At 54.8% G+C, this 22,955-nt stretch overlaps 1 protein-coding gene across 3 annotated transcripts; it reads right to left on the bottom strand.

The window, feature by feature from the left end:
* Window positions 1-1,302: 1,302 nt before the first annotated feature.
* EWSR1 (EWS RNA binding protein 1) lies at window positions 1,303-22,659 on the bottom strand. Of its 3 annotated transcripts, none has more exons than XM_040576515.1 (17): window positions 22,565-22,659; window positions 20,614-20,650; window positions 20,327-20,378; window positions 17,961-18,084; window positions 12,392-12,578; window positions 10,965-11,132; window positions 9,983-10,197; window positions 9,280-9,460; window positions 6,441-6,475; window positions 5,885-5,917; window positions 4,897-5,015; window positions 4,130-4,259; window positions 3,592-3,714; window positions 3,328-3,505; window positions 2,827-2,924; window positions 1,916-2,183; window positions 1,303-1,710 (listed from the first exon to the last, which is right to left on the bottom strand). In XM_040576515.1, exons 1-17 carry the CDS (start codon window positions 22,575-22,577, stop codon window positions 1,671-1,673), a joined length of 2,001 nt encoding a protein of 666 aa, XP_040432449.1. In that variant the 5' UTR covers window positions 22,578-22,659; the 3' UTR covers window positions 1,303-1,670. The 3 variants fall into 3 exon arrangements, with proteins under 3 accessions (XP_040432449.1, XP_040432448.1, XP_040432450.1); XM_040576514.1 differs by having other exon boundaries at window positions 6,441-6,478; XM_040576516.1 differs by lacking the exons at window positions 1,303-1,710; window positions 1,916-2,183; window positions 2,827-2,924; ... (4 more) ...; window positions 5,885-5,917; window positions 6,441-6,475 and adding an exon at window positions 6,485-7,697.
* Window positions 22,660-22,955: the final 296 nt, after the last annotated feature.

Genomic DNA, 22,955 nt, shown 5'->3' on the forward strand with positions numbered 1-22,955 from the left:
ACAGGGAGGTGGGGGGGGCATCTGTGGGGACACGGGGGATGCGAATTTGGGGGGGGCAGGGACACGGGGGGGAGACGGGGGGGGGGCAGGGGGATGGGGACACGAGGGGACAGGGACGCGGGGGGGTACGGCCACAGGGACATGCCAACACGGGGGGGGGACGTCTATGGGGACGTGGGGGGTGTGAATTTGGGGGGGCAGGGACACGGGGGATGGGGTGACGGGGATGGGGACATGAGAACGGGGGGGGTGGCCACAGGGACATGTCAACGTTGGGGGGGGACGTCTAGGGGGACATGGGGGGATGTGAACGTGGGGGGGCAGGGACACGGGGGGACAGGGACGTGGGGGTGTGGGATGATGGGGATGTGGCCACAGGGGGACAGGGACACGAGGGGGGGTGTGGCCACAGGGGTACAGGGACACGAGGGGGGGTATGGCCACAGGGATATGCCAACACGGGGGGACATCTACAGGGACACAGGGCTATGGCCACAGAGGGATGCAAACATGGGGGGACACAGCCATGGGGACATGACGGGGACGTGGCCGCGGGGAGGCAGGAACACAGGCAACGTCCAGACCTCGCACCTCATGGTGGCGCAGTGCAGGAACAGGATTTGGCCCCAGCCCCACCAAGAGGGGGAAACTGAGGCAGGGGCAGAGCAGCCGCTCGCTGCAGCAGGGCCCGGGGACCTCCAGGCTGGTGGCAGGGGCAAGGCCCAGCTGCAGCAGCAGGACCCCAGTGTCACCCAAACCCTCGGCGTCCCCAGGGGGATGAAAGCAAAGAGAGATCCCTGGGGTGCCAGGGACACACGGCTTGCAACCCCCACACTGCCCCAGGCTCCTCGTCCCCAGCCCTGCTCCCAGCCCCGCTCCATCGCTGCGCAGGGAAGGGTTGTGCCCTGGGGCTGCGTTGGGGCTCTGCCACCCAGCCCCAAGCCGAGCCACACCTGGGTGCTGGCACTGGCTCACGGCAGCGAGGGCAGGGCCCCAGGGAGGGCAGAGCAGCAGGAGCTCCTGCATCCCCTCCAGGGGGAGATGGTCAGCATGAGCTGGACCCCACAGGTGCCCGGCGGACCCGGGAGAAAGCTCTGCTGTGTTTTCAGGGTCCTTGATCAAGGGGGACACAGGCCCACCGCCCCCCCCCAAAGCACAGGAGGGACGACACGGGCTGCAGTTTCCTCAGCTTGCTCCTCCAGGCCCCAGGGAAAGCCCAGCAGGATGGAGCCCGCTGCTGGTCCCAGCTCGCTCGCAGGGCCGGTGCTCCAGGGGGACGTGCTCAAGAGAGGCCAGAAGTGGTACGTTTATAAACACTGGGAATTTTATTTTAAAAAAACATCACAACCATTAACATCGTTACAGTTAGTCGCCACCTCCGGGGGTGGCACACGATGATACGAGCATGCTCACACAACAAAGGGTTCGCATCCGTTTAGTCTGAGTTAAACAACCATTTTTAAAAGAGGTGGGGGGGAAAAAATAACTCGGCACGCTACCGTTGAACTTGGTTTTAATGTTTCTCCACAAACGGTGAAAAATACTAAAGTACAGACAAGGAATAATCATAATGTTGTGGCCAACATTATAAATATGGAATTATAAATTTAAAACATTTTCTGGTTTAAAAAATAAATCTGGTAGTAAATGCAGCTCTGCGGGGTCTGCCTCTAGTAGGGCCGGTCTCTGCGCTCCTGGCGGTGCTCACCCCTGCAAGCAGAGAGGCTGGGTCAGTCGTGACAGCAGGGCGTCCCTCCCAGCCCGGGGCTCCAGAACCACCCCGGCTGCCCCCCCCCGTGTCGATTTCCAGAGTTTGGGGTCTCCCCGTGACTTTCCCCATGACCCAGCACCTCCCTCCCACCCTGCTCTTCGCAGAGCAGGGCCCTCATGGCCCCCAGCCCGCTCCCCTACGTACTTGTCCATCTTTCCTGGTCCTCCACGCCTTCCGCCTCTGCCTCCGCCTCCCATCTGGTCCATAAGCGGTCCAGGCGGGCCTCCAGGTCCTCCCCCTCGCCGTCCCCCTCCTCCGTAGCCACCTCGATCCATGCCCCGGCCTCCTCTGAATCCACCTCTGTCTCCGCCGCGGCCACCTCTGAACATGCCACCGGGTCCCCCGCGGTCCATGAGGCCCCCTCCTCTTCCGCCTCGCATCCCCCCGGGGCCGCCTCGGCCGCGGTCTCCTCCTGGAGGAAAGGAAAAAGCTCGGAGCAACCGGAGCCAGAGCCTGCCGGAGGCCAGACACCGCTCCAGCCTTTCCAACCCGTCCCCTCCCCGGCCAGGGATGTCCCGGGGCACATGTAGCTGGCGCTGAAACGGGGGGGCGAGGAGCAGGAGCTGGTGGGGCCCGAGGGCAAACGAGGCTGCGGACAGGAGGCGCTGCCCGCACACACAGTGGTTGTTACACCCGGGCTGCAGAACCAAACGGAGCAAGGTGCTGGCCGGGCTGGAGGGGGACCCAAGTGGCTGATGGATTGTGGCAAGAAAGTCTCCTCGAGAGCCAGGAGAGATGGGAGGCTCGTTAAGAGGGCACTGCCTGGGAGTAATGAGGTCAAAGCGGTGCTGCGGGGAACTGAAGTGCCAGCGACAGCGCCAAGGAAGAGACTTGGCAGCTCAGGAAGGCGTGGGAGAGGCTGAGGTCAGAGCAGTCCCAGCCTCTGCCTCACAGCTCAGAAGAGGGACGATTCCCCAGCAGCTCTCGGGGCTGGGAGCAGCCACTCCCTAAACATCCCCAAAACTGTGCCCGGGGCAGCTTACTGCCCTCACGGCAGTCCTGGAAACCTCAGTGCCACCAGCCCAGCCCGGCCGTGAACTCTATCACGCATGTACCTGGAGGAGGAAATGGGGGTGGCAGAAACCCTTCTGGTTTAGGAGCCTTGCACTGATTGCACTCTGTTCTCCAGGCAAAGTTCTGGTTTCCACATCCCCTAGGTTAAAAAACAAACAAACAGTCAGCAAAGACCGGGAACACATTCCTGGTTAGGTAATGCTCAGAAGCGTTGCGTGGCCACTAGCAACACAATGTCCGGGCACAGGAAACACAAAAGCTGGTCAGCAGGACCTGGAGCAAGGCCCGGAGCAAGCCCGCGGCGCGGTGGAAGGAACTTCTTGAAGGCCCAGCAAGTTATTTTGAGAAGGACCTATTTGTCTTGGCCAGCACCTCAAACCAAAGGTCCCCGGAGTTAACAGACTGAGGCTCTCTACCCGCCACGGGGCGGTTCCGCAGGTGCCAGGCCCTCGTGTGCCTGCGGTGACGCGGTGACACGCGGCACGGTGCGGGTACCTGCCCGGGGAAGGGGTTTCACGCGGGGCCCGCAGCGGGGTACTCACGGGTTGGGGCACTGCCAGTCGCCGGCTCGGTGCTGGACGCTCCCACCGGAGGGGTTCCCCCTGGATCCCCGCGGTCCTCGGGAGGAGAAGCCGCCCCTGTCTCCACCTCTGCCTCCCATCCGGCCCATGGGGCCGCTCGGGCCGCCGGGCCCCCCCGGGCCCCCAGGCCCCCCCGGACCTGCAAGGAAGGCTGTGTTAGGGCCAGAAACGAGCCACGGCTGGAGGACGCGGCCCCTCTGGGGCCCGGGGGGAGCTGGACGTTACCTCCGCGGAGAGGGGGAGGCATTCCCCGCTGCTCACGTGGCGGCATCCCGCCCCTCATGCTGTTCATCGGGCCCTTCTTCCGCGTGAGGGTAACCTTCAGCTTGCTCCCCTGGAAATCCTTCCCTAGGAGGAACACGAGGGCAAGAGCCTCACTGCGAGCCAGGGGGTTCCACTCTTCACCAGACCCTGGCATCACCCACATCTTGCAGCGGCACACACGGAGTCCCTGACCGCATGGAAAACATCGCCCATCAAAGATAGCAGGTGGGCAAAACTCCACCCATGGGGCTAAGATAAACTCCAGCTGCAGAACCCAGCAGGTGACAGAAGCCTGGGTGAGTGGGGACAAGCACAACCCAAGTACCAAGCTTACCTGTTCCAGTTAAAACTAGGAACTTTTTAGGCAAGAGCTTGACTGCCTGGAGCTAGCCTTAAATCGCTATTGGCCTCCGTGCAGAGGACAGAACTGCTGACTTCTGCCAGACACAAATTTAAGTCATGAAGCAAATCCATCACAAAACACAGCCCACACACTCACCATCAAACCATTCGACAGCTGTTTTGGCAGTAGATGGGTCATCGTAAGATACCGTGGCATCTCCTTTTGGCTTGCCGGTTTCTTTGTCAATGTAGAGGTGTATCATCGGCTGCCCGGTCCTCTTGTTCATCTAGCAGGACACCAAAACGTCATCGCAAGTCACACAGCCCTGTATGCTGAGGGGGGATTCTCTTCTCTGTTCCGCTTCCATTTGAGACAACAGGCTTCCTAGGTGAGCCTCACTTTGGCAACTCCACGGCAGAAGAAAGGGCCCTCTGGCTTACTACGTGTGACAGCTACTCCCCGGATAAGCAAACAAATGAGGAACTGGCCCCAAACAGCACTGCCTGGCCCGACAGCCTCTCCTGCAAGCACCTGCCGGTGCAAGAACTGAGCTGCAGCCTCTCCACATCCTCCCCCACTCTCTCCACCGCCCCGATCCCTCAAGCTGTCACACATCCCACCAGCAGATCCACAGAGACACGCTTCCTTCCTCCAGGACTGTAAGCACCGCCGCTTCCACACGCCTAATGGAGATGCTGAGGGACAAATCCTGCAGAGGTTCTTTGGGAAAGCTGGAGCTACAAGGCAGCCCCAGGCTGTGGTGAGCTTATTGCCCAAGCGGACCTGCCCAGCTGCTGGGAAAGGGCCGTCGGGGACCAGCGACGCGCCGGGCAGGGAGGAGGTGGGCAAGCCCAGTCCCCTTCCCTGTGCTCTGCCCGCTGGAGGCAGGCGGGTGCTGACCCACGCACACGGGTTCCTCTCACCTTGACAACCCCGCACTGTTTGAAGAAGTCTGCCAGATCCTCCAGGGTCACATTATCATTGAGTCCCTGCACATACACCGAGCTGTTGTCTGAGTCCTCATCCGGGTCCATAGGTGGGCCTAGGAGACAATTCACAGTGTCACTGGGTGAGGAGAGGCAGCGGTTCGGCGGCACGGAGCCCTTGTGTCACGCCAGCCCCTCGGCCAGCTGCGGCTCCTCTTTCAATGGGCGCATTTACCAAAGGACATGGGAACGCGGGCACTGAGAGCAGTGACCCCGCACCAGCTGCTAAGGGCAGGGAGGCAGCTCCGCTCTGAAGGCGCCGGCTGCCTCCTCTGCTCCCTGCAGACAGAGGGACAGACACCCAGACCCTCCCAGCGCCAAGCAAACGGCACGGTTAGGGCACCTGGGTGTAACGGGAGACCTCTGAGAGGAGAGGCGAGGAAGACCCAAAGGCACAACACGCCTTTGCATCCTTCGGGCTCCTGCACAGGGATGCTGCGCTAATCCCCGCTTTTCTCAGCAGTCAGAGCAAGGCGCTGGTCCTGGCAGGCTGACGTGAACTGCCACGCGCCTGGGCAGGAGGAAGGGAAGAGCTACAGGGCTGCAGGCCGGGGTGGCACAAGGAGGAAGGGGACTACTGGACAAGCACCTGCAAGCCCCGGACTGAATCGTGCTTTCTGCTGCACAGAGCAGCTACAGAGCAGCTCCTCGAAGAGCCCCTGGTTCCCACGGAGAAGCGTAAGCCTCTCACAAACACCTGTGGTTTTCCACCAGTCCATGTTCTGATGAGTCAGGAATAAAGGAATGAATGAACCGGCCACAAAGAGACTGCAAGTGGCAGAGCATCCTCGTACTCCTTGTACAGAAGGGTGAGACACGGGGTAACGTCTTCCACGGCTACAGCCCTTGTCCCGAGCAGAGGACGAGCACAGAAATTGCAATTTCACGAGCCTGGGAGGGATTGTGAGAAGTTATGTGCAATTACCTAAGTCAAGGTCCGGTCCTTCTTCCATGTGTCCTGCCAGTCGGGAGAGAATCATAAGAAGCTGTGTTAGTGCACGCCTTGCAGGCTGAAGGACCGACACACACAATGCTATCTACTTATAACCACCATTCGATGGCGTTGGTTAAACTCAAATTGACCTGCATTGCAAAAACGTCAGCAATGCACCTTTACTTGGCGATCAGTTCGCTAGTTTTAGCAGCCTTTCAAACCATTAACCACCATTACGCTTTTTTAAAATGCTTTACCAGGCCAATCGGTTTTAAGTTCATTAATAAAAAAAGTTACTTTTAAAAAAATTTATCAAATCCACACCATTTATTTTCCCCAAATTACAGAAGTGGTTTCTCAATTCTTCCAAGTTACCCTGTGTCCTGTAACCGCATACCCCTAGGCATTGCCGGCAGTACCCATTACAGTCTTGTTGCATACGTCATTTTAACCACTTAAACTAATAAAAATTACACTTTTTCTAAAAACTGACTGCAATTTTTTTTTTTTTTTTTAACACTATCCATTGTAATGCTCAAAAACTTACCACCAGGCTTATTGAAGCCACCTCGCTCTCCAGCGCTGCTGGGGGGATAAACGAAGAAATGAAGGCCTTTCCCTTTACAAAGCCAGTACCGCTCTGAGCCTCTGCGGCTCACTGGGAAGAAGGGCACTGGCTAAACATCTCCAAACAATGCATCTGTCTCTCTCTCTCTCATCTTGTCACTATGCCTTTCTTCAGGGCAGCTTGCTCAAATTTCCTTTACATACACAACCTCGCTTGTCTGGTTTTAGACACCACTTTGCTGTCGGTACCCTTCCATTTACTTGTAGCGGTATTATCAGTGCAATACTTGGCAAAAAATGTTTTCGGGCGTGACAAATTGTGCTTTTATTCCAAAGAAATCACCGGGGCGTTCGCTGGTCAACTCCCTCCCCTCTGTGTGTACATAAAGGTGCACCCTCAGCCTCTCGCAGCACGAGCCCACAGGTCCCTGACATTAACAGTTAAAAGGTAGGAGACAACCATACGCGATACCTACAACACAGTTCAGATGACATTTCCGCTAAAACCTCGGTATAAAGCCATACATTCAGGTCGCTACTGAATTTAACAAGTCTCTGTGGAAGGAGAACTTACAGAATACAGCGAGGGCTCGAAGGCCTGGGGTGCAGCTTTGTGGACACAGACCGGGACCGAAGATTTTGGCACGCGCCAATGCAAACTCACGGCCGCAGCTTTCATCGAAAGCTTTGGCTGAAGCTTTCGCTTTAGGACTGCTTTCAAGTGCTGGTTAATTAGGAAAACGCCACCTGAAAAGGATTTTGTCATTTCTTTCTTTTTTTGGAAAGACAAGAGCTGTTTTGAAGGAGATGAGCAGAGGAGGGAGAGCACCACTATTTTCTAGCAAGTATTGCACCTCTAATACTGGAAAAAAAAAGTTGTCAATACACAGTTTCAAGCTGTTGCATGCAGCTTTGCCTCCTTTTGTTAAAGTACACACCATTTACGTAATGTCTCTCTTTTTAAACATATACGTTTACACTTTTTTTTAATGTTACACAATTCTAAAGTAGTATACCTCCTCTGGTTTTATTACCAAACAACAAGTATTCAGTTACCAAAGTTACAGAAGGATTCCATTTATACAATGAATACATTTGGTTAAAAATATTCTATGTATATTTTTCCTCTCCATATGGACACCGTGTCTAGTCCCACTTTTCATTATGCTGCCGGCTGAGTACTGAGTACGGGTACTTTTTAAGTATTGAAGTGTATACAAGGCTCTCACTTTGTAACCTGTAGCATATAAATGCGACAAAGCATGTTAAAAAGTTTCCATGTTTAACAGCCAATGAAAATATAAAATAATCGAGTCAATGAAAAAGGGCACGTTAATAACATCGAGCTCCTTACCTGCTGGAGACACTGAAATCCATCACCACAGCATAATAAGAAGGGCCGAGTTCCCCTACCTGCCCCTTGGTGCTCATAGGAAGGCCACCTTTTCCATGGACAGCAGAAAGTCTACGTCCATAAAGCAGGGGGCCCTCTTTTATGGTCTAGTCAGGTGGAAATCGCTAAATACGTAATTTATGCTGGGATTACGGCGTGAAATTAGAGATAAATGATACATCTTTGGCATGAGAAACTCCAGAGGGGCTAGAAATTTTAAGATGTGATGACAGACATTTCAAGTGTCTACATCTACTTTAAACCATTAGAGAAATAAATGCATCATGGGTGAAATCTTTATGCAGAACCGTGGAACTCTCTTCCACTTGAGCCAATTCAAGCCAGATGTGTCCCAACACGAGCAAGGCTTTTTCTTCTGTTTCCACGTATTGGTGGTTGCGCTTCTCCGATAAAGATTTCATGCCACTTCAATTCATTTCGACAGAGCTATGCAGAGTGGGACTGTAGCTTGCCGAGCTCTGGTTGCCACCAGGCACTCCAACAGCTCAAGAGGTTGCCCAGCAGCGAGGAGCTGCAGTTCCACCTGCCCTGCCAAATACGAGGGCCAGCACTTTGCATCCCGTGCCACATTTCCTGCGAGCATCTACGGACACTCTGCATAGCTCTGAACTAAGGTGCGAAGGGATGGAACACACACAAAGCTACATCTTCCTTCTCTTCCTCGCCTTTGGGACCAGTCCTCCTTCCTCGCCTTTATCCAAACAAACAGCACAGACAGGGAGACGAACTGCTGACCTGCAGGCACAGGTTTACCAAACCAGGTTTTGCCATCAGTTAAAATGGCCAAACTGATTTAGACCACCTGAAAGCTCCAACGGGGAGCGGTCCTGGAAGTCAAGCCAGAGCTTTATAAGGTCTCGGGGTCTTTCTTCACGCTCCAGCCAAGCTCCAAGCGTTCTGGCCACTCGGAGTCACGGCTTCAACAGCAGCAATCAGCCCCACACATACACGTACAGACGTAGCTCAGCACGCTACCGCTAAGGCGAAGAGGCTGACACGAGGCTTCTGCCTTGTACATACCTGAACTCTCAAGAGCCCCACTAGTGAGTGAGGCACAGGAATTGACTCCTGGACCTGGCGGGAGGTTTGTGTGTGTTCAACCCAATGTTACTGTTAAACCCCACAGAGGATTTCACCTCTGCACGACCACGAAGGGAGCTGAAAGTTCCAGGTTTAGCAATACCCCTAGATCCCCCGAGCCCAACCAGCTGCAGGGCAGAAAAAAACATACATCCTGCTCCTATTTCCCCTCAGATAATATTTCCATGGAGTAGAAGCAATGCTGCTAGAGAGATGCTCTCCATGGAAGTACAGCTGGGAATGTCAACCTTTCAGTCCCTTCTTTCCATTTCAAATCCTATGGGTGAAACAGAATTAGATAAAAGGAGAAAAGATTTGCTCTTACCCCATTCCACCGCGTCCTCCTCCCCGCCCACCTCTGCTCATGCCTCCACGATCATATCCCCCTCTTCCCCTGCCCCGGTTATCAGGGCCGCTCATATTCCGGTTCTCTCCTGGGCCTGAAAAGCCTCCGGATTCCTGTCCGTATACGTTCATGCTGCTAGGATGGTCCTGACGGAACGAGCCTGAGGAAGTTTGTGACAAAAACATCACAGAGCTGCGGACAAGAGTGGGTCCTGTCCCCTTTTAAAGCCTTTCTCCCTACCTTCAGCACCAGAACAGACAGCATTGCATGAAAGCGGTTTGCTACAGCACTTAGGGAGAGACGTGCCACTCGGGGAATCGGGTTTTAAGGCAGACCCTTACCGGTCTGCCCTCTGCAGAACGGTCACCGGGTTGTTTGTACCGAGCCTCGCCCAGCCCAGCCACAGTGGTATTTATCACTTCTGTGTTTTTCAACCATCTGCCCACCTTCCCCACACTGAGGGGAGCATCGTAATTGTCTAACGAGCTAGGCAAGCTGCCTGTCAGTGAGCGAGGACAAAAACCAGCTACAGTATGCTCCCCCTTCAACAAAGCCATATGCTCAGATCCTTCAGACCCAAATAAAGCTACGCAAAGCCTCCCTCAGAGACAGCTCACCCTGCAAGGGCGACGGAGACCGACCCTTTCCTCAACAATCCCGCAGCTCTGCTAAGCACACTCACTCTGCTGGCCGTAACTGCTGCTCTGCTGGCTGTACTGGCTTGGGGCCTGGCTGTAGGATCCAGTCTGGGGCGGGTAACTCGTTGGGGGCGGCTGCTGCCCGTAGCTGCTCTGCTGGCCATAGCCAGTCTGCTGGCCGTAGGTGCTCTGTTGCCCGTAGGTGCTCTGCTGGGAGTAAGTGCTCTGATCGTAACTGCTTGGCTGCGTAGAGGAGTAGCTGGAAGACAAAAGCATTAAGAAGACGGGAAGCTAAGCCAGTTCGCTGACACGTGTGCGTTAGGCTGCAGAATTGGCTCACGCTAGGCAGTAAGGCAATTATAAGCCATATGCACCATCACAAACCACTTAAAAAGGTGAAGTCATCCTATGGAGTCTGGTCTGATGGCAGGAGGAAAAATAAACCTGGTAGACTGCTACAAACAAAACCAACGTGACCGTTCACAGTTCACCTCCGGAAAGAGGCTGAAGTGCAAGGGTAGAAGTCAGCGGCAAGACAGCTAACAGCCTCCCCTTCTGCTTCAGTACTGAAATACTTTCAGATGATGAATAGTAAAACTTTTCCCCTCGCACACCTCAGGCTTTGAACACTTCAAAACATACGCTCTAGCAGTCAGCATCAAAACATCAAAGACAGCTGAGGAAAAGAGGTGAACACCTTCTCAAAATCACATGTAAGGAGGCAGCAAAAGGTCACTTTCATACTCTACAGCTCGGGAATTTCTTAAAAGACATTTTTCACTGTTTTGGCTTGCCACTTCAGGTGTGCAGGCAGAGATGTTTATGTACTCGATTCCAGCCTCATCTTCCCTTGGACAAGTACCACCCAACCACAAACACGCTTCCCTCCTTCCAGGACACCAAACCTCTTTCTACGCTTGTTCATTTAAAATCCCTTGAGAAAAAAAAATAAAAAATCCTTTTGCCCAAGTTAACCCCAAAGTTCCCAGGCTAGCCGCACGAGGCTTCGCTTTCTGAAAGAATTACCTGGTAGGAGGATAGGAGGGAGGAGCAGTGACTGGCTGCATCGGGTAGCTGGCAGGCACCTGAGGGTAGCTGTAGTTGCTCTGTCCATAGCCGAGGCTGGGCTGGCTGTAGCCTGTCGTACTCGACTGCGGCTGGCTGGTCTCTGCTGGTTTGCTGCCATCCTGGGGTCTGAAAAGCAACAGCGAACAATAAGGGGAGCCTGGTACAAACCCCCACCTCGGATCCCACCACACAACACTTTCTTTGGGAGGCGTCACAAGCTGGCACCACATCAGTGCCGGCTAGGAGAGGCGCGTCGAGCCCTAAACGTTTTACCAGCTGCCGACTGGATATTTGCACGCTCCCCTGCCACCAGGAAAGGCCCAGGCAACATCCTGAGCTGAGAGCATAAAGGAGTACTACAGCATCTGTTTACCAGCTGCATCATGAAACCTACAGCGAGGGGCTTAGGCTTTGGCTCTGGGAGGAGCGGAGGATGCAAACGGGCCAGGAAAGCCGGTCGGCAGCATCGCCCCTCTGCTCCAGCCGTTTTTGCACAACGCTCGTAAATGATCATCAGCTCAAAAGGAGACAGAAATGCTGCCAGTTAAAGGCACTACTGTTTGGAGAATCCACTGCAGGCAGATATTGCCCCGTCTACGTTATCTGATGAAAGGGAAAGGATGTTTATTATTAACTCTCGAGGCCTGAAAATAAAGATAGCCCTTTGCATGCAATTTGCATGTCCCCTTCCTTTACAATTGTCCCACGCTGCTTAGAATATCAAAGCGTTTATCAGAGCTAAAAAGAGCTGAACTACAAGCTGGGTAAAATTACTTAAAATGGCATCAGGATTCATACCTGAATGTAATCTGATAGATACAGACAGGGCTGTCAAGCTCTGGCTTTCCTTACAGGAACAGTTACAGCAAACATCAGGCAAACACATAAAGCCGTTTTTGCTCATTACTAAGTAAGTTTCCATTCCGTATTCTAAACCTTTCACATCCTGAGCGAACAATTAGGCTGAACATGCTATCGACAGTGTCCAGACGCAAGAGATTTAAAAAGGAAATTGTCTTCAGCGTGTGCGCCCACTCAAGAAATCGGAGGGCATAACATCATCCTAGCAACCCTGTGACTCAAGATCACATCAGACTCATCCATTTTCTGGTCTAGATCATGAGTCAAGAGCCCATTTCTGCTGCCTGGTTGCTCCCCCCATCTCCCAGTAACGGCGCTGACTCACTGTGCCAGAGCAGAAGCTACCTACACTGCTTCCCCCGGCTCTGGAAAGGCGGTGGGATCAGCTGCAGCAAAAGCAAAGCTTGAGCGCAACAGGCAGAGAAAAGGTGGAAGCAAAACCAGCGGGCCCCAGCTCAGCAGGCAGCGTCCTGGGGGCTCTCCCCACCAGCAGAGCAGAGGAGGACGACAGAAATCCCCGTTACCTTGCGGGAGCGGACGCTGCTGGCTGCTGCCCGTAGGCAGGGTAGGCAGGCTGGGTGCCGTAAGCGGACGGAGCTGCGTAGGAAGCCTGGGTGGTGGTAACCGTAGCGGTGCTGGTATCGTAGGCGGCTGTGCCGTACCCCTGGACGGGCTGGCTGTAGGCCGGGGGGGCGGTCGGGGTCGTGTAACCTACAACAGAGGACAGCCTGGTCAGATCAGCGCAGAGACCTCGCTTAGGGACCTTTCTGACCATTTCACTCTCGCTTGCGGCGTGCCAGACCTCGGAAACGGCACCGGCTGTGCCGCCGCGGACCGACCCACGGCACCCCTTCGCCTCCCTCCGAGTGAGCCCTGGCCTGGGAAACCCCAACCTCCCTCAGCTCTGCCCCCTCCAGCCCCAAAGCACGCCCGGAGGAGCTTTCTGGAAGCCGCCCCTCGATCAGCATCCAAGGATGTTTGCTTGCAGCTAAGCTAACAAAGCAAAACCCGGGCAGCACAAGCCGAGGCACGCAGTGGCTTCTCAACACGAGAGGCCAGACAAAGCTCCTCTCAGCTTGAGGAAAAGAAATCCAATTGATTGGAGAAGTACGGTCCCGTCCTGGCAGCTTTTTGGAGAAACAGAAGCACCAAGTGGCACAAGGCTGACACGAGAAGTCTTTCTGAGCCATTTAGGCAGTATTACGCTGAATCAGCAATCCTAGAAACTAAGGGAGAGCACGTTACATTTCCCTTAACTTAAGAGAAAGGTCAGAAGCTACCTTACGTGCCTGCTTTTTGATGTTTTATGTACCTTTGTTCCTCTTAGAATTTCAGCTCGCTTTAGATAAAAAGCTCAGGGCTCACACAAACTTATTTCTGGACAATTTTACCAGAATATCCAAGCCCCCAAAGCAGCTCTCTTTAGATTAGCCTTACCAGCAGCTGTCGCTAGGTAATGCTGACAGGCCAAGTGGTCAGCTGCAAAGAACCATAAACCAGGCACTGCCACGGTGGCTTTTTTATTGTTAAGAACCTCGCAAGCACGTTTCCAAATTATGAAAAAAAGATTTACCCGGAGAACCACCAATTACAGATTTTGTTAGCAAAAGCTCCCTTACTAAAAATACAAAACGATTGCCAAAAAGCAGCTAACTGGCCTCAGTCTTACTGAGGTGATCTTAATTGCATCAATTAAAGTAACGGCTTCTCCACCACTTAATGTTTTGATTAAACGGGGGACACTTGTGACATACTCTTCTAATCACAAAGCATTTCAGGCAAATTGCGCCCAGCTCTTTATTGCGACTCCCTGGTTTCCTGGATGAAAGCACTTCCAGCAGAACACAGCGTAAGGCTGCAGCTCCTTCCCCTCGTCCAGCGCACCCTCCCGAAGCACAGCGGCACTTCCAGCCTCGCTGTGCTTTGCTACAAAACCAGGCCTCTCGAGCCAGCAAGTACAGAGCAAGAGAAGCAAAAGGAGAAGTGAGAAGTCTGCAAGCAGACCTGAAAAAACAAGCTGCAGCTTCCCATCCTGCCCGTTACTCTTGGGCTCTCCAGTTAGTCCCAGGATGCTGACACGAAGGGGCTCTGAGCGGGCAGAAGCCTTTCCCCTTTTTCCACCTGCAACAGCCGGCTCAAAAGCCCTTGCCTGCTCCCACAAGCCTGGCGCCTCCTGCACTCGCGGGCTTATCACGCTGCTGCCCTCCTCCTGAATGCCGCGGGCTGGCTTCCACCGCACGCTCCTGCCAAGCTGGAAACACTAAAGCTGGCTGGAAACACTACGGCAGGCGAGCAAGCTCCCCTCCCACCAGGGGACAGCGGCAGGAACCACCAGCACATCACTTTTCCTGGTCATTCAGCTGCTCCTTGGTGCCGAGAGGTTCACTGAAAAGCCAAGTCCTGTTCCGAGCGTTACTGAGAAGGGTGAGCGAAACGATCCTGAACGGGTTTTGGTGCCTCGGAAGAATTTAAACAGCCCAAACACTTCAGTGTGAGCCCCCACAGTGTTTCCCCAGAGCACCAACACCAGAAGCTGAAGGAATTCTTACTTTAGCTGGCTGAAGCCTGAGCTCTTATTAAAAAAACCTGCTGCTTGCGTAAGGGCAGTGTGGCGTGCGTGCCGCTGAAACCGCAGCCCCTGGGCCCAGCCGTGCCCTGGGGAGCAGCGGTCCCAGGGCCAGGAGCCGTCTTCTTCCCAAACCGGGACCCTCGTGGGTCGGGCAGCACTGGCCTCCCGCATCGAGTGGGCTTGCTGGTACCTGGCCCTGCACGGTCATTGGACTGAACGGGGGGAAAATCATCCCGAGCTTTAAAGCTTCGGCTCTAGATGGAGCATTTCGCTTGAGTGAGTGCGCTCAGCGGGAAGCGTCTGCACCAAAAAAAGAACAAGCAGTGATTTTAACATCCCGCTGGTCCACGACTTCGTTTCAGCAGCTTCAGTTTAAAGACTCAGAAAACCCTCAAGAGCTGTGTTTTTGAGGGGGGCATTTACACGCCGTCGCTTCTCTCTCCTCCCCTCGGCAGTTAATGAGACAAGTGGCGAATCCGCAGAACAAATACTGCGAGAAAAGAGGAACAGAAGAACTTTGACAACCTGCTTTAAGAAGTCCAGTTACGTGGCTCAGTTTCCTCTCCAAGCACTCACACCTACGAGCAAAACCCTCATTGAAGTCTAGGAACTCTTCACACAGAGGGGAAGCTCGCAGGATTTTGTCCTCAGACAGCATCAGCTAAGAACTGTGGTCAAAGAAGTTTATTCTGAAACAAGCAGGCTTCGTGTCAGCCAGCAGCAGTCTTCAGAGGCTTCTCCCTGATTCGAGCGGCATCAGAAGCTCCCCACAGGTCCACGAGCCCAAAGAAAGCTGGCTCCTGCTGGGCGCACACTCCTCCCAGCAAGGCTCCAGAGAGGGGGAAGCAGGAGCTGCCCTCTCCCTGCTTTATTTTGGTAGGTAATCACAGGTTACTGGGGCAGCCAACACAGCTAAGGGTGTGCCTGCTTCCCAATTCCAAACACGCGAGGAACTCTTTATACATCCAGCCTTAAATTTCACAGGTAGAAAGAGAAGTGGGAGCTGGTTATCTTTAGCGAGTAGTTCCCGCTTAACTACTTTGAGCAGATTCATGCTCAGAGATTTGAAATGATGCATTTGGCCCCAAACGACGTTGTTAGAAAGCCAATAACCATACCAGCTGCAGCTGTTTATTTACTCTTGTAATTCAGGCTTATATCCTGCAGTGATTAAAGAGCAAACCATGACCACAGGCACGATGGTGCTGATTAATCCCCTAATCCGCTTGCTGCCAGCAGAGCTGCAGAGGAGCCCACGGGCTCCCGTCCCCGGGGGCTGGACCAGAGGCCTCCAAGTCACCTTCTCCTGTAGCCACGGGAGCGAGGAGGCTGGAGGCAGGCTGCTCCAACCGAGATGGCCCCAGGCACCTTAGAACAGCCCCAGCCTGAGGCACGGTCTCCCTAGAGGGCACATCTGCACGGGATTTGAATTTCCCTGGCAACGGTGGCATCTTGCAAAAAAGAAAACAAAAAAACACCGAGACAAAAAAAAAGTCACTTGGCTTTTAAGTTAGTGCAGAATCGCGGTAATTCGTCTGCTACAAAAAGGCCATGCCAAGGAAAAAGAAACTGGAACTCAACCGCGAAACTTGCAGGTCTCTCAGGACACGAAGATATACGCCCCAGGCGACACCATGGGCTCTGTGTGGTACAAAAAGCCAGAACGAGCACTCGGCAGAGGCAGTGACAGGCTTTAAGCACCATCAGCCTCATTTGCCCAGCTCCAGCTCCTGAAGGAGAGGCAGGCATCGGAAGAATAAATACAACCTGGCACTCTGCCTCGAGAGTAACGCCAGCAGCTCTGCCACAGACGTGCTGCACAGGTTGAGGCAAATCGCACCTGAAGGCCCGGTATAACCTTTCGTTGGGCCGCTTCCTGAGCTTTCTTTTCTTTTGGATGAAAAAAAAAAAAAAGGCAGCGTTTTGCCTACACAAGAAGCCATGCAGAAAAGATGCCTGGTATTATTATTACTCCAGCAAATATGCTCTTGAGGAACAAGCACAAACACAACCAGCCCAGCTTCCTGTGACCCTTCCAGGGGCGGACTTAGCCCTAAGGACTAAGGGACTCCAACATTTCCAAGAAAAATCTGAGAAGTCCCCAAATCAATGCTGCTGCCCATTTACATCCACGGAGCGTTAAAGGCGAGGAGAAAACCTGCAAATAACCAGCAGTGACGCTGGCTGGAGGGCACTGCTTCTCATCCTGCAGGACACGCGCTACCTGCCAGGCAGAGATTTTCCTCATCCACGTAAAGATGTCAAATACATCGACTCGACGGGATACGATTTTCTCTCTGCCTCTTCCTTGCGAGGTTCCCCAGTGGTTTCTGTGGCCAGGTGCCCCCCAGGAACGTCACCTGCCTGTTCCAGCATCCCCATGCTTTGGGAAATGGGGAAGAAAGCTCCCACTCCAACAGCCACTTGCAACGCCTCTCATAGCCCAGGATGAATCTGCAGAAAAGGGCACCCAAGGCACCGCTCGGAGGAAAAACTCTTCTTTTTCGAAGTCTCCTGAATATTTAGTCCAAATACACCAGAATTAAATGAGGCCTCAATAGTTTCTTTCATACATCAAGACACTCGCACGTACAGAACTCCAGGTCAAAGAGCGCACGTTGAAGTCGTGTACGGAGCACTTATGAGCACGGGGAGTGTGAGTCTGCACTAGAAACCCAGAGACGTAACGTGGAACATGCAGAGATGGTGGTCGGGACACCTGGACGCGTCTAACCATGCCATTTGCCCTTCAGGGAACGGTAAGAAAACGGGGTTGCGTTCACCTGAAACGTCTCGGCATGGCTGTCTGTGGTGTGGATAGAACTTCCTACGCAAAGTACACCCCTCGGACCTTTCAGAGCTGCTCGTTACAGAGGTGTGGAGACTGCAAACAGCACTGCATCCTAGCAAACCCTTACTGTCCTCGTGTGCGCTGTGATGCTGGGTGGTTTTGGTGCTAAAAGTGACACCTAGAGGGTTAACACCGCAAGCTTAGACAGGGTGAGCCGTTTTGCACGCAAGAGTGAGCAGGAGTCAAACCTGTACTGGTCCCTTCTACTGCGGGAAGCACAAGACAAGAAGCAGAGGGCACACTATCAGAACAGGCACACAGCACTTTCAGGATTTGGTTTTCAGGGAGTGCTCAGGACACCGATTCCCTGCGTGGGCTCAGGAGCGGCCAGAGCGCACCCTCCCGAGGAGCGCTGCTGTGCAGCTCGTGTCTGCTGTGCTCCTGTTAAGCACAGCACACTCCGCAGCCACGCCGAGCTTCACGGCACGAACCAGCACCCCAAAGGTTCCCTGGAAAAATGAAACGGGTACGCTTACTTACTTGGGGCACTCGGCCCACCCACACCTTTTAAACCGCTCTTCCCTCGAGGAAGGCTCTGCAGGCAGCGCGTCCTTTCCGCGTGGCAGCTGCCCGCAGTAATTCAGCGGGGTTTGGGCCGGAGCTCCCCAGCACGGACTGGAGCCCAGCTCCTTCCCCAGCCCGAGCGAGGCCCCGCGGGCGCGGCGGCTCTTACCGGTGGGGGGCTGCCCGTAGGACGTAGCGTACGCGGTCTGCCCGTACGTCGCGGTCGTCTGCGGCTGCGTGTAGCTGGTGTCAGCGGGCTGTCCGTACGTTCCGTAGCTCTGCTGCCCGTACGTCTGCTCCAAAGACGATACGAATTTAATTCGTGGACAGAAGCCACTGGCACGCGTTGCACGGACACACACGGGCTGTTTCGGCGCCGTACACAGACCGGGGGCCCTGCGCTACCTGGTCTACTGAAAGCAATCTGAGTCAAGCCAAGGCTACCCTGAGAGACTGGGCGCTACTGCAAATTTCAGTGCAGATCTGCAATGAAGTTACAAACGCAGCTTTTCGATGCCAGGACCGGAGGGGTAGCCTCCTGTGTATTCAGGACACACTTTTGCTCTATGTAAAGCGGAGCAGGAGAGCACCCAGCTCCTTGTGATCGCCCAGGCACAGAGGAACGTTCACACGGACCTCCCGAGGGCTAACCTGCAACGCTGGGAGCGGGGCCACCCAGAGGACAGAGCTGCGTGAAGTAAAACAACGTCAGCTCCTTCAGCATTCACTAGAAGAAACCTATTTAAGCTTTCAGTAAGTTGTTTTGAATATTCTCCGTGTCCACCAGTCGACAGTTTTAAAAACAGGAGTTTATTGGGCATCTGAGGGCTCGCTGCCACCCCACTGCTGCGGTTACAGCCGCTCCTGCCCCAGCGCCCTCGCAGGCGGCGAGAGATCAGCCATAGCTCACACTTTTACCCAAAGTTCAGGCTCAAGCCCTGACTAAAGGACTGCTGCTGCCTTGCTCGGTCCCGAGGAGAGCACTCAAAGCAGCCCTTCAGCCGTGGCGGCCCGATCAGGGTGACTGGCTCAGCGCAGAGCTGCCGGTGCTGCCGTTTTGCCAGCAGCCCTCAGCCCCGTGCCACGGCCCAGCCGGCCCAGACCTCGGGCACCGGGCAGCTTCCAACAGCTCTGCGTGGTCAGCCGCTGCGTTTTGGGTGAAGCTGCGGTGACAGCTCAAGTAGCAGCACAAATACAAGCCTTAACGTCCGGATTTTCAGAGGTGTTTGCCGGTTTCTGGGGGAGGTTGGCAACTAAATGCTTTTTGGGACCTAAACCTGCGTTACCTGTGAGCCCCTCTCCCTGGCTCACGAGCAGCACAGATCCTAACCAAGCCACAGACCTCAACAAAGAGAAAAAACTCTGACCAGCCTGGGTTTTCCAGCACCTGTGGAAGCTCACCCCACCAAGAGGCAGGAAACCCCGCGAGCCCCCCATGGCTACCTGCCTACAGCTGAGTGCGTTGTGCCAGCCTCACGCTGAAGGACATCGAAGCCTCCTCTTCTTACATTTGCCAGTCTGCTTACACCTTCTGTGTAACCCGTACTTCTGGCAGCAGCTCTCGCACTGTCCCCTCTCGATATATTTATTCACAATACAAGCTCTCGTCATTTTCCCTTTGGCCAACCCAAATGCCAGGACTGAGCCCGTGCTCCCCCTGCAAAGGCAATGTTTTCGCAAAGGTATCGCAGCACCAAAGGTTTTCGCAAAGGTTTTGCGGCACCAGCATGCTGCAAGCCGGCTGGCGTGGGCAGCAGCAACACAGCCCAGCTGCCGCCACCGCTGGAATTAACCCGTTTAAAGCTGCTCGGTAACGCTCCAACACGGCACAGCGGTTGGTTTTGACTCCAGAATACAGGTGTGGTTTTTTTTTTTTTTTGAGTGGCAGGGTTTTCCTTTCAGGAAGTACTCTCTGGAGATAGTGGGGAAAAGTTAACCCAGGCTACTCTGAAAACACACTTGTAGAGCGTATACAGCTGTGGTTTTAGTAGCTTGGATTCTGAGGATTAAAAAAGCATCGTTTAATTCATCTCTTAGAGATCACCATCAGTTTGCAGCCTAGCCAATTGACAATAGTAATAGTTTCAGCTACAGTACCTCCATGAAAAAATCCATCCCCTCCTCCTAATTTCTCCAACTGCTGCCGTTTCCCAAACGACAATTTCCCCCATCTCTCCTCTTTTTATCAGTCTCTCTCTCCTACACCACCAACTAAACACCCACTGACATGCCGGTGTCAAACATCTACCAGGAATCAGGCTTTTACAGTCCTCTCAGCAACAGGTTCGGATACGGAATCAGAGAGTCGTTAAGGTTGGAAGAGACCTCCAAGACCACCTATTGCCAAGGAAGGGGAAAGCTGAAGCTCCTTGCTGTCGAGGCGGTTCTCACTCGAAGCAAGCAGCGCAGGCTGTGGGGGAAGCTACAAGACAACTTGTAGTGACAGACTCTGACGTTGCTTTTCGGGGCCGGCAGAGCGCCGGGTAGTTTACCGGGAGGCACGCGATTGCTTCCAAACCCCTCCCCGTGCGTTACCTGGGTGGTCTGTGCGTATCCTTGAGCTGGCTGAGGTGCGTACGCGCTGTAGCTGCGAAAGGAATTTGAAGAGATTTATAATGCGCCCCCGTACCCCTGACTCGCGCGACACACGCATCACGAGACGACTTTTACATATCCAAGCGACTGCTGATGAAACACTGAGGCAAGACAAAAGGGAAAACCTTGGGATGTGCAAACACACCCGAGCTAAGGCTACACCGCAGTTATTGCGCACACACGTTACACCTTTTTGCAAGGTGGGATAAGAGCACGATGCGACTTACCCCTGCTGAGCTGCAGCTTGGCTATAGGTACTATAATCTGCAAGAGAAAAAGGAGAAAAATAAAAGGTTAACAAAGGCTTAACAAAATTAACAGCGTAAGAACGCAGCAGCTGGAATTTCCTCCTGCGACTCCAAAGGACGGCTATAAACCGCTGGAAATGCGGTTTCAAAAGAGTAAGGTAAATGCACTTTCTCAGCCTTTTTAAAGGAAACAAAACCCCCTCTTCCCTTTATGGTTCCTGCTGCTTGCAGCCACAACTTTGATCTCAAATGACCCTACTTTAATTTAACTGCCACCTTGGCTAACACCCAAGGGGACTGGCAGCGGGGTGTTTTGTTTAGGAACAAAAGAAACACTGGGGCTGACACTTACAAAACCCCTGGTTTCAAAGGGCCAGGTTGCAAGCTCTGGGTCCGTAGGAATGACAACGCCTCGCTCGCTCTATTTAACTTTCAAGGACACAAACAAATCGCTGGAAAGTTCTAACACTTTTCCCTATCAGGGTTCAAAACAGGCAGCTGGCAGCGATTCCTTCCCCAAAATCCTGGCCCGTGCCAATACTCTGGTTTAAAGAGATGAAATCCCAAAACCCAAGCAGAAAAAGCCTGTGCTGGACTGGCTGGCTGCTAGGGATGGAAAACGTATCCACACGACAATTACAAGGCTATATTTAAAATGATTACAGCTCCTACATGCACGTTTTCCCTCTAAGTCACCCAGGGTTTCCAGCTCCCATCCAAACCTTAGCAAACCCGCGGCTCAGACCGAACCTTTCCAGCCACAGCACTTCTCCAGCTCTCCCAGGACCTGAAAGGTCCCGAGGACGGAGATCAGGAACGGGCTCAGAGTTTGCTCCCATTTGCTGCGGGGGCCACAGCACCTGACTGAGCCACAACCAGAGACTGAATGGGAGCAAAGCTCTGCTTAGACCCTTACAGACAAAGGTTCTGGTGTTTCTGCTGTGACTGCACCTTGGAGCAAGCTGGCCTCCATTAAGAAAGTGAGTTTTATGAATTTGCAGAACATGCCTGAAGCCCTCAGCCACCCCTGGGGTATAACTTTTATCGCTCTGCTTGCCACCGAGGTGCTGGGGCTCCAGGATCATTTTGGAAATGCTGTTTGCACCCACCAGAAGCTCTGGAGGCCACGAATCTGCCCGTGTGCAATCCCAACCTCTCTATACACGAGCTCACGGGGCGGGCTGCTCCCCGTTCCCTGCACGGACGGCGGAGCTCAGGGTGATGCACGAGGGGATGCTGCGAGTGGCAGGGATGTCTGACAGCTGGCAATCGGTCCCGACCTCGCACCAGGGAGCAGGAACGGCCACGAATACGCAGGGAAGGCGTCGGGGCAGGCTCCCTGAGACCTGCCTTCCCTTACCAGACACCGCGCGCCGCTCGCACGCGCCACAACCACACCGAGCCCCGACCCCGGGCACCCACAAACCGGGGCCGCCCCGCATCGAACCGCTTCGGCACCGCTCCTGCACCCCTAACGTGGTAATATTACAAACGGGTAATACTATAAAGGGGTAATATTATAAAGCGGTACCATTATAAAGAGGTAATATTATAAACGGGTAACATAAAGAGCCCAGGGCCCGGCCCTTCCCCAGCCAGCCGGGGCCCTGAGGCCCAGCCGGGGCCCTCGCCCACCCCCTCGCAGCCCCTCGGCGGCCCCTCCAGGCCCCCGCAGCCGGGAGCAGCTCCCCAGACAACATTTATTCCCCCCCGCCCCTCACACGCCGTTATTTGACCCCCCCCGAGCCCCCACACCCCGCAGCCGCTCCCAGCAGCGGCCGCTTTTCCCCCATTTTTCCCCATTTTCGCTGCTCGCCCGGCTCCGGCTCCTCTCCCAGGACACCGAGGAGCCCTCCCGGGGGCCGCCAGCCCCGTCCCGGCCGGTCCCGTCCCGCCCCGAGCCGCCCCGCCGCGGCCGGGCCGCCCTCACCCGTGGACGCCATTTTGTCGCCTTCCTCCTCCGCGCTCCCAACGTCCGGCCGCCGCCGCCGCCGCCGCCCCCGCGCTGCGCATGCGCCGCCCTGCCCGCCGGCACGCACCAACCGCGGCGGGAAGCGGGGGGGGAGGCGGGAAGCGGGGGGGCTGGGCCGGGTGGTACGGCCCGGGGGGACCCGGAGCGGGGAGGGGGGGGGGGAGGGAGGGAGGGAGATGGGGAGGGGGGCGTCACGCGTGACGTCATGTGGAGACGGGGGGGGCCCACGGGTCCCGTGGGTGGGGGTCCCACGGATGGGTGGGGGTCCCCTGCGTGGGTGTCCTGTGGATGGGCGGGGGTCCCACGGGTGGGTGGGTGAGCGAGCGGGGCTCCCCTGGGTGGGTGAGAG

Source organism: Cygnus olor, chromosome 17 (genome assembly GCF_009769625.2).
Source record: "Cygnus olor isolate bCygOlo1 chromosome 17, bCygOlo1.pri.v2, whole genome shotgun sequence".
Classification (NCBI taxonomy): Eukaryota; Metazoa; Chordata; class Aves; order Anseriformes; family Anatidae; genus Cygnus; species Cygnus olor.

Coding starts and splice junctions, on each gene's coding strand:
- EWSR1 (XM_040576514.1), bottom strand. Junction 9,461..9,982: donor CAGCAGTTACGGCCAGCAGA/GTGAGTGTGCTT, acceptor AAACTTCCTCAG/GCTCGTTCCGTCAGGACCAT. Junction 4,260..4,896: donor AACAGTGCGGGGTTGTCAAG/GTGAGAGGAACC, acceptor GTGTCCTGCTAG/ATGAACAAGAGGACCGGGCA.